The sequence below is a fragment of the Salmo trutta genome, chromosome 30 (assembly GCF_901001165.1).
Source record: "Salmo trutta chromosome 30, fSalTru1.1, whole genome shotgun sequence".
NCBI classification, from domain to species: Eukaryota; Metazoa; Chordata; class Actinopteri; order Salmoniformes; family Salmonidae; genus Salmo; species Salmo trutta.
The window spans coordinates 40,295,412-40,311,402 of record NC_042986.1 but is presented as its reverse complement, the minus strand read 5'-3'; the positions used below and the strand labels follow the sequence as shown (position 1 = coordinate 40,311,402).

At 44.3% G+C, this 15,991-nt stretch overlaps 2 protein-coding genes across 2 annotated transcripts in view; both read right to left on the bottom strand.

Annotated features, from left to right (window-relative positions):
• slc6a17 (solute carrier family 6 member 17) overlaps nt 1–15,578 on the bottom strand; it is a 46,376-nt gene extending 30,798 nt beyond the window's left edge. Inside the window, exon 1 of the mRNA XM_029724161.1 lies at nt 15,280–15,578. The gene's annotated coding sequence lies outside the window, so the exon portion shown is untranslated. The remainder of the gene's footprint in view (nt 1–15,279) is intronic.
• Nucleotides 5,669–6,409, bottom strand: LOC115168773 (extensin-like). The gene has a single exon (XM_029724332.1). The coding sequence runs from the start codon at nt 6,407–6,409 to the stop codon at nt 5,669–5,671; it is 741 nt and encodes a 246-aa protein (XP_029580192.1).
• Nucleotides 15,579–15,991: the final 413 nt, after the last annotated feature.

Sequence of the window (15,991 nt, the reverse complement as noted above, 5' to 3'; positions counted from 1 at the left end):
ACCCTCGCAAGGCTGCCGGCCCAGATGGCATCCGTAGCCGTGTCCTCAGAGCATGCGCAGACCAGCTGGCTGGTGTGTTTAAGGACATATATAATCAATTCCTATCCCATTCTGCTGTTCCCACATGCTTCAAGAGGGCCACCATTGTTCCTGTTCCCAAGAAAGCTAAGGTAACTGAGCTAAACAACTATCGCCCCGTAGCACTCACTTCTGTCATCATGAAGTGCTTTGAGAGTAGTCGAGAATCATATCACCTCCACCCTACTTGACACCCTAGACCCACTCCAATTTGCTTACTGCCCCAATAGGTCCACAGACGACGCAATCGCAATCACACTGCACACTGCCCTAACCCATCTGGACAAGAGGAATACCTATTTAAGAATGCTGTTCATCGATTACAGCTAAGCATTTAACACCCTAGTACCCTCCAAACTAGTCATTAAGCTCGAGACCCTGGGTCTCAACCCCGTCCTGTGCAACTGGGTCCTGGACTTTCTGAAGGGTCGCCCCCAGGTGGTGGGGGTAGGAAACAACATCTCCACCCTGTTGATCCTCAACACTGGGGCCCCACAAGGGTGCTTTCTCTGCCCTCTCCTGTACTCCCTGTTCATCCATGACTGCGTGTCCATGCACGCTCCAACTCAATCATCAAGTTTGCAGACAACACTACAGTGGTATGTTTGATTACCAACAACGACGAGATGGCCTATAGGGAGGAGGTGAGGGCCCTCGGAGTGTGGTGTCAGGAAAATAACCTCACACTCAACGTCAACAAAAGAAAGGAGATGATCGTGGACTTCAGGAAACAGCAGAGGGAGCGCCCCCCTATCCACATTGACGGGACAGTAGTGGAGAAGGTGGAAAGTTTTAAGTTCCTCGGCGTACACATCATGGACAAACTGAAATGGTCCACCCACACAGACAGCGTGGTGAAGAAGGCGCAGTCCGACAGGCGCTGAAGAAATTTGGCTTGTCACCAAGAACACTCAAACTTTTACAGATGCACAATTGAGAGCATCCTGTCGGGCTGTATCACCGCCTGGTACGGCAACTGCTCCGCCCACAACCGTAAGGCTCTCCAGAGGGTAGTGCGGTCTGCACAACGCATCACCGGGGGCAAACTACCTGCCCTCCAGTACACCTACACCACCCGATGTCACAGGAAGGCCAAAAAGATCATCAAGGACAACAACCACCCGAGCCACTGCCTGTTCACCCCGCTACCATCCAGAAGGCGAGGTCAGTACAGGTGCATCAAAGCTGAGACTGAGAGACTGAAAAACAGTTTCTATCTCAAGGCCATCAGACTGTTAAACAGCCATCACTAACATTGAGTGGCTGCTGCCAACATACTGACTCAAATCTCTAGCCACTTTAGTAATAAAACAATTGGAGGTAATAAACGTATCTCTAGTCACTTTAAACAATGCTACTTTATATAATGTTTACATACACTACATTACTCATCTCATATGTATATACTGTACTCTATACCATCTACTGCATCTTGCCTATGCCGCTCGGCCATCGCTTATCCATATATGTATATGTATATGTACATATTCTTATTCATTCCTTTACACTTGCGTGTATAAGGTAGTTGTTGTGAAATTGTTAGATTACTTGTTAGATATTACTGCACGGTCAGAAATAGAAGCTCAAGCATTTCGCTACACTCGCATTAACATCTGCTAACCATGTGTATGGGACCAATAACGTTTGATTTGATTTATATCGACATAAACTGATAGGCCGCTCAGCAAGGAAGAAGCCACTGCTCCAAAACTGCCATAAAAATGCCAGACTACGGTTTGCAACTGCACATGGGGACCAAGGTCGTACTTTTTGGAGAAATGTCCTCTGGTCTGATGAAACAAAAATAGAACTGTTTGGCCATAATGACCATCATTATGTTTGAAGGAAAAAGGGGGATGCTTGCAAGCCGAAGAATACCATCCCAATCGTGAAGCACAGGGGTGGCAGCATCATGTTGTGGGGTTGCTTTGCTGCTGGAGGGACTGGTGTACTTCACAAAATAGATGGCATCATGAGGGATGAAAATTATGTGGGTATATTGAAGCAACATCTCAAGACATCAGTCAGGAAGTTAAAGCTTGGTCACAAATGGGTCTTCTAAATGGACAATGACCCCAAGCATACATCCAAAGTTGTGGCAAAATGGCTTATGGACAACAAAGACAAGGTATTGGAGTGGTCATCACAAAGCCCTGACCTCAATCCCATAGAACATTTGTGGGCAGAACTCCTATCAGGAGGAATGGGCCAAAATTCACCCAAGTTATTGTGGGAAGGTTGTGGAAGGCTACCCGAAACATTTGACCCAAGTTAAACAATTTAAAGGCAATGCTACCAAGTACTAATTGAGTGTATGTAAACTTCTGACCCACTGGGAATGTGATGAAAGAAATAAAAGCTGAAATAAATAATTATCTCTACTTATATTCTGACATTTCACATTCTTAAAATAAACTGGTGATCCTAACTGACCTAAGAAAGGGAATTTTTACTAGGATTAAATATCAGGAATTATGAAAAACTGATTTTAAATGTATTTGTCTAAGGTGTATGTAAACTTCCGACTTCAACTGTAGGTAGGGCTGGCACAATTACAGTATAACCGTGTAACCAATGGTTATGAATGAAGACTGTCATAACTGTATAAACTATTATTATTATTATTATTACATTTTTTTGCGGTTGAACGAACAGCTGACTTAATGACCACAATGCAGCTGCAGCACACATAGAAAGAGAATGAATGAAACAGGCTCGATTATAACCTCTAACCCTGGCAATTTGACTGGTAAACTCATGGGTACACTCACAATGGCTGCCTGGTATGGCAATGGTATGCAATCATTTCCATGGTAATGTAGAATGTTCATTCAAATTATACTAACTGATGCGGCTCATGCAATGGAATGGATTTTTTTGCGATGTCAGTTGAGTTGAATCAACAGATTGTAGCACATATTTTAGCAATGTCCATAAGTCCATCCATTATGCCATCATTGACTTGAATGGGGACGCCCATTCTATTCAAGTTACAATGTTTATTCGCCACGTACACAGGATACAACAGGTGTAAAACAGTACAGTGAAATTGTTACATTCAGAGCTGTTTCCCAACAATACACTGATACCAATATAGATAGTAATAGAATGTAGAAAAATTATTAAAGTAAGAATAAAAACCACACAAGAACTACGATGAGTTAAAGAAACACGAGAATAAAAGTATATACAGGTCAGTCTCAGTACCTTATTCAACATGCAGGGGTACTGGAGTGGTTGTATATACAGGTCAGTCTCAGTACCTTATTCAACATGCAGGGGTACTGGAGTGGTTGTATATACAGGTCAGTACCAGTACCTTATTCAACATGCAGGGGTACTGGAGTGGTTGTATATACAGGTCAGTACCAGTACCTTATTCAACATGCAGGGGTACTGGAGTGGTTATATATACAGGTCAGTACCAGTACCTTATTCAACATGCAGGGGTACTGGAGTGGTTGTATATACAGGTCAGTACCTTATTCAACATGCAGGGGTACTGGAGTGGTTGTATATACAGGTCAGTACCTTATTCAACATGCAGGGGTACTAGAGTGGTTATATATACAGGTCAGTCTCAGTACCTTATTCAACATGCAGGGGTACTGGAGTGGTTGTATATACAGGTCAGTACCAGTACCTTATTCAACATGCAGGTGTACTGGAGTGGTTGTATATACAGGTCAGTACCTTATTCAACATGCAGGGGTACTGGAGTGGTTGTATATACAGGTCAGTACCTTATTCAACATGCAGGGGTACTGGAGTGGTTGTATATACAGGTCAGTACCAGTACCTTATTCAACATGCAGGTGTACTGGAGTGGTTGTATATACAGGTCAGTACCTTATTCAACATGCAGGGGTACTGGAGTGGTTGTATATACAGGTCAGTACCAGTACCTTATTCAACATGCAGGGGTACTGGAGTGGTTGTATATACAGGTCAGTACCAGTACCTTATTCAACATGCAGGGGTACTGGAGTGGTTGTATATACAGGTCAGTACCAGTACCTTATTCAACATGCAGGGGTACTGGAGTGGTTGTATATACAGGTCAGTACCAGGACCTTATTCAACATGCAGGGGTACTGGAGTGGTTGTATATACAGGTCAGTACCAGTACCTTATTCAATGTGCAGGGGTGCTGGAGTGGTTGAGGTGGGTTTATACATAAAAAGCGACTGGTAGTAGGATATACAGGGCTGAAAATTGTCTGATAGCAGGAATATATAAATACTTCTCATAATATTTTGTATTTTATTTATCCTTTATTTAACTAGGCAATTCAGTTAAGAACAAATTCTCATTTAAAATATCGGCCTACCCCGGCCAAACCCGGACGACGCTGGGCCAACTGTGCACCACCCTATGGGACTCCCAATCATGGCCAGATGTTATTCAGCCTGGATTCAAACCAGGGACTGTAGTGACGCCTCTTGCACTGAGATGCAGTGCCTTAGACAGCTGTGCCACTCGGGAGCCTCAATATACTAATGGTAATATATACATGCAAAGAGGAATAATAGTGACCAGTAGCTGAATAAATAGATAAATACTAATGGTAATAGAAATCAATAATCAATGGACAGCAGCATGATGGAGTAATACAGCTAATCAGTAATCATTTTAGCAGCAGCTTAGGTTGTGTCTGAGTGGGTAGTGGCCTGTGGATGGACATAGAGTCAGTGTGGATAGTCTGTGGGAGAGGGAGAGCAGTAGTTGTTAGCCATTTAACAGTCTTATGGCCAGGGGATAGAAGTTGTTTAGGAGTCTGTTGGCCTGAGCCTTGATGCACCGGTACCACCTGCCGGATGGGGAGCATGGAGAACAGTCCATGTCTCGGGTGGCTGGAGGCTTTGGCAATTTTTCGGGTCTTTCTCAGATACCGCCTGGCATGTAGGTCCTGTATGGCTGGGAGCTCGCTCCCAGTGATGCGCTGGGCCATCCACACCTCTGTAGGACCATCCGGTCGCGGGCGGTGCAGTTGCCATACCAGATGTTGATACAACCAGTCAGGATGCCCTCAATGGTGAATCTGTAAAAGTTCCTGAGGATCTGAGGGACCATGTCAAATCGTTTCAGTCTCCTGAGGGAGAAGAGGCATTGCCGTGCATTCTTCACGACTGTTCTGGTGTGACAGGTTCATGTGAGAACCGAGGAACCATGTGGACACCGAGGAACTTGAAGCTCTTGACCCTCTCCACTGCTGACCTGTCGATGGGGGTGTGCACCCCAACTGTTTCCTGTAGTCCACGATCAGATCCTTGGTCTTGCTGAAGTTGAGGGAGAGGTTGTTGTCCTGGCACCCACTTCCAGTTCTCTGACCTCCTCCCTGTAGGATGGCTCATCACCGTTGACGATTTAGGCCTACCACTGTCGTGTCATCAGCAAACTTGATGATTGAGTTGGAGACGTGCCTGGCCACACAGTCATGAGTAAACAGGGAGTACAGAAGGGTGTTAAGCACACACCCCTGTGGGGCCACCCGTGTTGAGGGTTAGCGTGGCGGAGGTGATGTTGCCTACTCTAACCACCTGGGGTTGGCCTGTCAGAAATTACAGGATGCAGTTGCAGTGGGAGGGGTTCAGTCAATGAACACTGAGCTGTAGTCAATGAACTGGGTCCATGGTGTCTGGAGTGGGTCCGGGGTGTCTGGAGTGGGTCCGGGGTGTCTGGAGTGGGTCTGGGGTGTCTGGAGAGGGTCCATGGTGTCTGGAGAGGGTCCATTGTGCCTGGAGAGGGTCCACGGTGTCTGGAGAGGGTCCGGGGTGTCTGGAGTGGGTCCGGGGTGCCTGGAGAGGGTCCGGGGTGTCTGGAGTGGTTCTGGGGTGTCTGGAGAGGGTCCATGGTGTCTGGAGAGGGTCCATTGTGTCTGGAGAGGGTCCACGGTGTCTGGAGAGGGTCCGGGGTGTCTGGAGTGGGTCCGGGGTATCTGGAGTGGGTCCGGGGTATCTGGAGTGGGTCCGGGGTGTCTGGAGTGGGTCCGGGGTGTCTGGAGTGGGTCCGGGGTGTCTGGAGTGGGTCCGGGTGTCTGGAGAGGGTCCGGGGTGTCTGGAGAGGGTCCACTGTGTCTGGAGAGGGTCCATGGCGTCTGGAGAGGGTCCAGGGTGTCTGGAGTGGGTCCAGGGTGTCTGGAGAGGGTCCATGGTGTCTGGAGTGGGTCCGGGGTGTCTGGAGTGGGTCCGGGGTGTCTGGAGTGGGTCCGGGTGTCTGGAGAGGGTCCGGGGTGTCTGGAGAGGGTCCACTGTGTCTGGAGAGGGTCCATGGCGTCTGGAGAGGGTCCAGGGTGTCTGGAGTGGGTCCAGGGTGTCTGGAGAGGGTCCATGGTGTCTGGAGTGGGTTCTGGGTGTCTGGGATGATGGAGTTCATGTGTGTCATGAACAGCCTTTCAAAGCACTTCATGATTCATTCATATTCATTATATTTACAGTATATGGCAGCAAACACAGTCAGGAGCAGGGGAGAGGAGAAAATCTGTGTAAAAAAAAACAGATAATAATTTGCTTTTCAAGCAGTTATTAGCGTTATCTAAAATTCCCAGAATATCGCATACCTAGCTATAGTTAAGTCAACCAATAGAGGCCAAGTCTTTGAGTGCATGCATCTTCCAAAGATGGAGAGGGACAGCTCACGGCTTGATCAGAGGAAGGTGGTTGGTTGATGGTTGATGACGAGTCTGGTGACGATCATGTCCAGGGCTACTCTGGGAACCAGCTTGAGTGGTGTAGCCACTGCACTTCTCCTTCACAATGTGTAGTACCCATTTGGGTGATACCTCAGCAGCTCTGGGCACCAAAAACCACACACAGTTCAGAGTAGTAGCCAGTCGTCCTCACGAGGATCCCTCTGCCTCAGCAGCTCTGGGCACCAGAAAGCTCACCACACACAGTTCAGAGTAGTAGCCAGTCGTCCTCACGAGGATCCCTCTGCCTCAGCAGCTCTGGGCACCAGGAAGCTCACCACACACAGTTCAGAGTAGTAGCCAGTTGTCCTCACGAGGATCCCTCTGCCTCAGCAGCTCTGGGCACCAGAAAGCTCACCACACACAGTTCAGAGTAGTAGCCAGTCGTCCTCCCTCTGCCTCAGCACTGCATTCCTTTACTGCATCTCCAATTCCTCTCAGTTGACACTTCAATTGATATTTTCAAAAGATCAGGAACTAGCAACCAGGTGAAACAAAAAAAGCTGGCAGTGTCCAGATGCATCATTCGAACAAAAACAATTTGCCATCTACTAGCTAGGTAGCTAGTTAGCCAAGCCGAAAAGAGTACTCAACACCAATGACCTTTTCCACTCAGTAGTAGTCAACACCAATGATTTCTTCCACTCAGTAGTAGTCAACACCAATGACCTCTTCCACTCAGTAGTAGTCAACACCAATGACCTCTTCCACTCAGTAGTACTCAACACCAATGACCTCTTCCACTCAGTAGTAGTCAAAACCAATGACCTCTTCCACTCAGTAGTAGTCAACACCAATGACCTCTTACACTCAGTAGTAGTCAAAACCAATGACCTCTTACACTCAGTAGTAGTCAACACCAATGACCTCTTCCACTCAGTAGTACTCAACACCAATGACCTCTTCCACTCAGTAGTAGTCAACACCAATGACCTCTAACACTCAGTAGTAGTCAACACCAATGACCTCTAACACTCAGTAGTAGTCAACACCAATGACCTCTTACACTCAGTAGTAGTCAATACCAATGATTTCTTCCATTTCTTCCACTTCTTTCGCATAGCTACTGGAGATAAATCAAAGGCTTTGTCCCAAATGGAATCCTATTCTATATAGTGCACTACTTTTGACCAGGGCCCATATAAAAGTAGTGCACTACATAAGGAATAGGGTGCCATTTGGGACACAGATTATAGATACATCATCACGTATCTCTGTAGTCCGCAGCACTTCACCACATAATAAAATGAGTCATCACTGCAGCCTCAGCCTTACAGTAGAAGCCTACAGTATATACAGACAGTGCTGTAAAGCACTTAAGTAAAAATACTTTAAAGTACTACTTAAGACGTTTTTTGGGGTCTCTGTACTTTACTATTTATATTTTAGAAAACGTTTACTTTTACTCCACTACATTCCTAAAGAAAATAATGAACTTTCTACTCAATACATTTTCCCTGACACCCAAAAGTACACGTTAAATTTTGAACGCTTAGCAGTACAGGAAAATTGTCCAATTGTCCAATTATTTGGTCATCCCTACTGCATCTGATCTGGCAGACTCACTAAACACAAATGCTTTGTTTGTAAATTATGTATAAGTATTGGAGTGTGCCCCTGGCTAGCCGTACATTTAAAAAAAAAAAATCGTGAGGTCTGGTTTGCTTAATATAAGGAATTTGAGAATTACTTTTAATACTTAAGTATATTTAAAACCTTAAGTATTTTACTGGGTGACTTTCACTTTTACTTGAGTCATTTTCTATTAAGGTATCTTTACTTTTACTCAAGTACGACAATTGGGTACATTTTCCACCACTGTATACAGTAAATTGTAGTTGGAGTGAACATTTTTGGAGCGTATTGCATTTGTAAATAAACTACAGCCTACGTGCCAGACACTCCAGGAGCTGTGTTGTGAATTCCAAATGGTACCCTGCTCCCTATTTAAATCAATTCAAATCCATTTTCATTAGTCACATGCGCCGAATACAACAGGTGAAATGCATATTTACGAGCCCTTAACTAACCATGCAGTTAAAAAAAATGATATAAAATAAGAATAAGAAATAAAAGTAACAAGTAATTAAAGAGCAACAGTAAATTAACAATCGTGAGACTATATACAGGGGAGTACCGGTACAGAGTCAATGTGCGGGGGCACCGTTAGTCGAGGTAATTGAGGTAATATGTACATGTAGGTCATTAAAATGACTATGCATAGATGATAACAACAGAGAGTAGCAGTTGTGTAAAAGGTGTGGGCGGGGGGGGGGCAATGCAAATAGTCTGGGTAGCCATTTGATTAGATGTTCAGGAGTCTTATGGCTTGGAGGTAGAAGCTGTTTAGAAGCCTCTTGGACCTAGAATTGGCACTCCGGTACCGCTTGCCGTGCGGTAGCTGAGAGAGCAGTCTATGAATAGGGTGGCCGGAGTCTTTGACAAATTTTAGGGCCTTCCTCTGACACCGCCTGGTATAGAGGTCCTGGATGGCAGGAAGCTTTGACCCAGTGATGTACTGGGCTGTACACACTACCCTCTGTAGTGCCTTGCGTTCGGAGGCCGAGCAATTGCCATACCAGGCAGTGATGCAACCAGTCAGGATGCTCTCAATGGTGCAGCTGTAGAACCTTTAGAGGATCTGAGGACCCATGACAAATCTTTTCAGTCTCCTGAGGGGGAATAGGTTTTGTCGTGACCTCTTCATGACTGTCTTGGTGTGCTTGGACTAGAGGTCGACTGATTAATGGGAATGGCCGATTAATTAGGGCCGATTTCAAGTTTTCATAACTATCGGAAATCAGTATTTTTGGACGCCGATTTGGACGTTTTTTTTTAGACCTTTATTTAACTAGGCAAGTCAGTTAAGAACACATTCTTATTTTCAATGACGGCCTAGGAACGGTGGGTTAACTGCCTTGTTCAGGGGCAGAACGACAGATTTTACCTTGTCAGCTTGGGGATTCAATCTTGCAACCTTATGGTTAACTAGTCCAACGCTCTAACCACCTGCTTTACATTGCACTCCACGAGGAGCCTGTCTGTTACGCAAATGCAGTAAGAAGCCAAGGTAAGTTGCTAGCTAGCATGAAACTTATCTTATAAAAACAATCAATCAATCATAATCACTAGTTAACTACATATGGTTGATGATATTACTAGTTTATCTAGCCTGTCCTGCGTTGCATATAATCGCTTAGGTACACGTTGCTCCAACCATAAACATCAATGCCTTTCTTAAAATCAATACGCAAGTATATATTTTTAAACCTGCATATTTAGTTAATATTGCCTGCTAACATGAATTTATTTTAACTAGGGAAAATGTGTCACTTCTCTTGCAAACAGAGTCAGGGTATATACAGCAGTTTGGGCTGCCTGGCTTGTTGCGAACTGTGAAGACTATTTCTTCCTAACAAAGACAGCCGACTTAGCCAAACGGGGGATGATTTAACAAAAGCGCATTTGCGAAAAAAGCACAATCTTTGCACAAATGTACCTAACCATAAACATCAATGCCTTTCTTAAAATCAATACACAGAAATATATATTTTTAAACCTGCATATTTAGCTAAAAGATATCCAGGTTAGCAGGCAATATTAACCAGGTGAAATTGTGTCATTTTGCGTTCATTGCACACAGAGTCAGGGTATATGCAACAGTTTGGGCCGCATGGCTCGTTGCGAACTAATTTGCCAGAATTTTACGTAATTATGACATAACATTGAAGGTTGTGCAGTGTAACAGGAATATTTAGACTAGGGATGCCACCCGTTAGATAAAATATGGAACGGTTCCGTATTTCACTGACAGGAAAAACATTTTGTTTTCGAGATGATAGTTTCCGGATTCGACCATATTAATGACCTAAGGCTCATATTTCTGTGTGTTATTATGTTATAATTAAGTATATGATTAGATAGATCAGTCTGACTGAGCGATGGTAGGCAGCAGCAGGCTCGTAAGTGTTCATTCAAACAGCAGTTTCGTGCGTTTGCCGGCAGCCCTTTGCAATGCATTGCACTGTTTATGAATTCAAGCCTGTCAACTCCCAAGATTAGGCTGGTGTAACCGATGTGAAATGGCTAGCTAGTTAGCCGGGTGCGCGCTAATAGTGTTTCAAACGTCACTCGCTCTGAGACTTGGAGTAGTTTTTCCCCTTGCACTACATGGGTAACGCTGCTTCGAGGGTGGCTGTTGTCGATGTGTTCCTGGTTCGAGCCCAGGTAGGAGCGAGGAGAGGGACGGAAGCTATACTGTTACACTGGCAATACTAAAGTGCCTATAAGAACATACAATAGTCAAAGGTATATGAAATACAAATCGTATAGAGAGAAATAGTCCTATAATTCCTATAATAACTACAACCTAAAACTTCTTACCTGGGAATATTGAAGACTCATGTTAAAAGAAACCACCAGCTTTCATTTGTTCTCATGTTCTGAGCAAGGAACTTAAATGTTAGCTTTCTTACATGGCACATATTGCACTTTTACTTTCTTCTCCAACACATTGTTTTTGCAGTATTTAAACCAAATTGAACATGTTTCATTATTTATTTGAGGCTAAATTGATTTTATTGATGTATTATATTAAGTTAAAATGTGTTCATTCAGTATTGTTGTAATTGTCATTATTACAAATGAAAAAAAAAGGTATAAAATGTTTTATATGATTGAAAAATCATAATCGGTCGACCTCTAGCTTGGACAATGTTTGTTTGTTGGTGATGTGGACACAAAGGAACTTGAAGCTCTCAACCTGCTCCACTAGAGCCGCCGCGTTGATGAGAATGGGGGCATGCTCGGACATCTTTTTCCTGTAGTCCACAATCATCTCCTTTGTCTTGATCACATTGAGGGAGAGGTTGTTGTCCTGGCACCACACGGACAGGTCTCTGACCTCCTCCCTATAGGCTGTCTCGCCGTTGTCGGTGATCAGGCCTACCACTGTTGTGTCATCGGCAAACTTAATGATGGTGTTGGAGTCATGTCTGGCCATGCAGTCATGAGTGAACAGGGAGTACAGGAGGGGACTACACCCCTAGAAAGGTCCCTGTGTTGAGGATTAGCGTGGTGGATGTGCTGTTACCTACCCTTACCACCTGGGGAGCGGCCCGTCAGGAAGTCCAGGATCCAGTTTCAGAGGGAGGTGTTTAGTCCCAGGGTCCTTAGCTTATTGATGAGCTTTGAGGGCACTATGGTGTTGAACGCTGAGCTGTAGTCAATGAATAGCATTATCACATAGGTGGTCCTTTTGTACAGGGTGGGAAGGGCAGTGTGGAGTGCAATAGAGATTGCATCATCTGTGGATCTGTTAGGGCAGTATGTAAATTGGAGTGGGTCTAGGGTTTCTGGGATAATGGTGTTGATGTGAGCCATGATCAGCCTTTCAAAGAACTTCATGGCTACAGACGTGAGTGCTACGGGTCGGTAGTCATTTAGGCAGGTTACCTTAGTGTTCTTGGGCACAGGAACTATGGTGGTCTGCTTAAAACATTTTGGTATTACAGACTTGGACAGGGAGAGGGAGAGGTTGAAAATGTCAGTGAAGACACTTGCCAGTTGGTCAGCGCATGCTCGTAGTAGACGTCCTGGTAATCTGTCTGGCCCTGCGGCCTTGTGAATGCTGACCTGTTTAAAAGTCTTACTCACATCGGCTGCGGAGAGCGTGATCACACAGTCTTCTGGAACAGCTGGTGCTCTCATGCATGTTCCAGTGTTATTTGCCTCGAAGCGAGCATAGACGTAGTTTAGCTCGTCTGGTAGGCTTGTGTCACTGGGTAGCTCTCGGGTGTGCTTCTCGGAACATATTCCAGTCTGAGCTAGCAAAACAGTCTTGTAGCTTAGCATCTGCTTCATCTGACCACTTTTTTATTGATCGAGTCACTGGTGCTTCCTGCTTTAATTTTTGCTTGTAACCAGGATTTGCCAAATGGAAGGTGAGTGGGAGCTTTGTATGCATCTCTGTGTGTGGAGTAAAAGTGGTCCAAATTTTTTTTTCCATCTGGTTGCACATTAAATTAACATGGTGATAGAAATTTGGTAAGACCGATTTAAGTTTCCCTGCATTAAAGTCCCCGGCGACTAGGAGCGCCGCCTCTGGGTGAGCGTTTTCCTGTTTGCTTTTGCCGGAATATAGCTCATTGAGTGCGATCTTAGTGCTAGCATCAGTCTGTGGTGTATGTAGACAGCAAAGGAAAAATACAGATGAAAACTCTCTAGGTTGATAGTGTGGTCTACAGCTTATCATGAGATACTCTACCTCAGGCGAGCAAAATCTTGAGACTTACTTCGATATCGTGCACCAGCTGTTATTTACAAAAATACATAGTCCGCCGCCCCTTGTCTTACCAGACGCCGCTGCTCTGTCCTGCCGATACAGCGTATAACCAGCCAGCGGTATGTTGATAATGTCGTCGTTCAGCCACGACTCTGTGAAGCATAAGATATTACAGTTTTGAATGTCCCGTTGGTAGTATAATCTTCCGCGTAGGTCATCGATTTACATTTTTTCAAAAGATTGCACGTTTGCTAGCAGAATGGAAGGCAGTGGGGGTTTATTCGATCGCCTACGAATTCTCAGAAAGCAGCCCGACCTCCGGACCCTTTTTCTCCGCCTTCTCTTCACGCAAATGACTGGCCCTAAATGACCAGAGCCCTATCAAAAGTAGTGCACTACATAGGGAATAGGGTGGTATTTGTGACATAGCCGAGAGATTATTTATTTCTGGCCTATAGTGGCCTCCTATTTATGGTGCGTATGCAAATCATGATCAAGTTGGAAACCTCTGTTCTTACATACTATGTTTAGTAGATGTTGGGATAGTTTATCAGATGAAAATCTACTGAGTGATTCACTTCTCACTGTAGGAAGTCAGAGAGAGAGAGAGAGAGAGAGAGAGAGAGAGAAAGAAGGAAAGAGAGGGACAAAGAGAGAGAGAGACAGGGGAGAGAGCAAGAGAGCGAGAGAGAGAGAGAGAGAGAGAGCGAGAGCGAGAGGGGGGGTGTAGAGATGAGAGAAAGAAAGAGGGACAGAGAGAGAGGGAGACAGGGGAAAGAGCGAGAGAGAGAGAGCGAGAGAGATGAGCTACAGTATCCTGGGGCCCTCAGACCTGTCTGACTGTCTGTCACTTTAGCCTTGACTTTATCAACCAGACTGTTGTCGTGTCTGCTCATCAACTATGAATCATGCCATTTCTGTAGGCCAAATAACTGGATGGATCCTTTATACATGTGGAGAGTAGTGACGCTACGTAACAAACCCTGTGTAAACAACACAAAATGAAGTCAAGAAGGGTATTTGGATGTAGTAGATAGCTGAAACCTGCAATCAGACCACCAGTTAAACACCATCTCTCTAGGGAAGAGTTGTTGATTAAATCATAACAGTCATTTCTAGAGGATATGCTCCACTTTATCCAAATGGGGTTGCTAGGCAATGGTTCTTCCTGTTAAATGTATATTCCATCCCTGCAGCATCTGTGATACCCAACCTCTCCTCCTCTCACTATCTCACAGACTGTCACTGTTATCTCTTGAAGGACTGCTGCCAATCACATAGATTTACTGTGACAAAATAGAAGTGAACTAGCTTTAAGCTGCCAGACATCACACCATATTCACGACCGGGATCGAGGCTAGGAATGAATGAAATATATCTAGGCCATGGTCCACCCATATTGAGTCTAATCACTTGTTCTTAGACAGTTTCAGTACATCCCATGTCAAACTCAAAACTATAGTATATTGTTGTATACTGGGGGAAATAATTGCCTTTTCTGAAGACAACAAATTCTTATATTCTATAGAAACTATTCTATTCTATGTGGTTTTTAGAGGATTTGGGACTTTTTTAAAAAATAAGTTGAAATCCCATAGCATCTTGATATTTAGCATCTTCCCACTTTAGGGGTGCGTCATCCAGGCCCAACTCAACTGAGAGACACCATCATGTCATAGCCAATTGGCCTAATGTCCACAGGTACACTGTGTCGTGTGTGGCTCCTTGTGAAAAAAACACATTATTGCTTCAAACAGTGCACAGCTGGAGGACACATTTCATGAATCGTCGCCAAGGTCAAGGCAAGAATACCCCCGAATAAGATGTCCATGCATCCAAAGACAGAGCACGGTAGCCTATTTCCTCTATAGGTGACCTGATCACTCAATAAATGGTATACCTGAAATGAACGACGGGGAAGCTTATTATAAGGCTTTATAATCGAACTAAATATTGTGGACAGCACCGCAACCTAGAGTGACCGCGACAATGAGCGCTCAGCCTCAAATCGCACGGACAAAAAGACGAACGCGTTCTATAGACAAAGCTACAGTATGAAATAGCCTATGAAACAATCATGCAGATTTGAAAAGGTGAGACATGACACTTATTTTCCATTGACTTTAACGATTATGTTATTATTAGCCTAGATATTTCATGATGCAATCGAGTAGCCTAATATGTTGCTAGATGGAAAGAAAGGATTAAGAATAGTAAATTCCCTCCTTACCTTATTCAAAGTAGAACAGCAAAAGTATTTGTTCTAAAAACAATTCAAAATTCACACATTTAGTAAGGCAAATCTTCATTCAGGCACAACCTCCGAACCCAGCATCTCTCTGCGCGCAGAGATGCAAAATCACCGCGAGTTCCTTGGTGGAAATTGACATGCGGCGATGCGCGTAAAGTCTGACGCAGACAGAGACAGACACCAATGGTTCTCATTGGCAAGTTTAACGGACAATAACGGTCACTTTTACACACATTAACGTCAATTTAATGTATTACTTCATCAATCCAACACTGATATTGTCTATATTCTTTCTGAAAACGACTGTTAAGGTTCTTTCCACGTGGTTAATATTGGTAGGACAACTCCCTCTATTTAGAGTTCACTATGGTGAAGTTTTTTTCTTCTCCCCATCAAGATGCCTGACGCTGGTTTGAGTCATCCTCTCTTTCTTACGTCAGCAGATGTTTATATACCTATTTTAAAGCATCTGGTATGTTTCTGTCAGAAAATAACAGTCGAGGTGCTGCTATTTGTGATGGTGCATGTTGTTCAACACAACAAGGTACAGTTGAAGTCGAAAGTTTACCATACACCTTAGCCAAATACATTTAAAATCAGTTTTTCACAATTCCTGACATTTAATCCTAGTAAGATTCCCTGTCTTAGGTCAGTTAGGATCACCACTTTATTTTAAGAATGTGAAATGTCA

Excerpts from the sequence above, each read along its gene's own strand:
- LOC115168773 (XM_029724332.1), bottom strand. The coding sequence starts at position 6,409 with ATGGACCCTCTCCAGACACCCTGGACCCACTCCAGACACCCTGGACCC.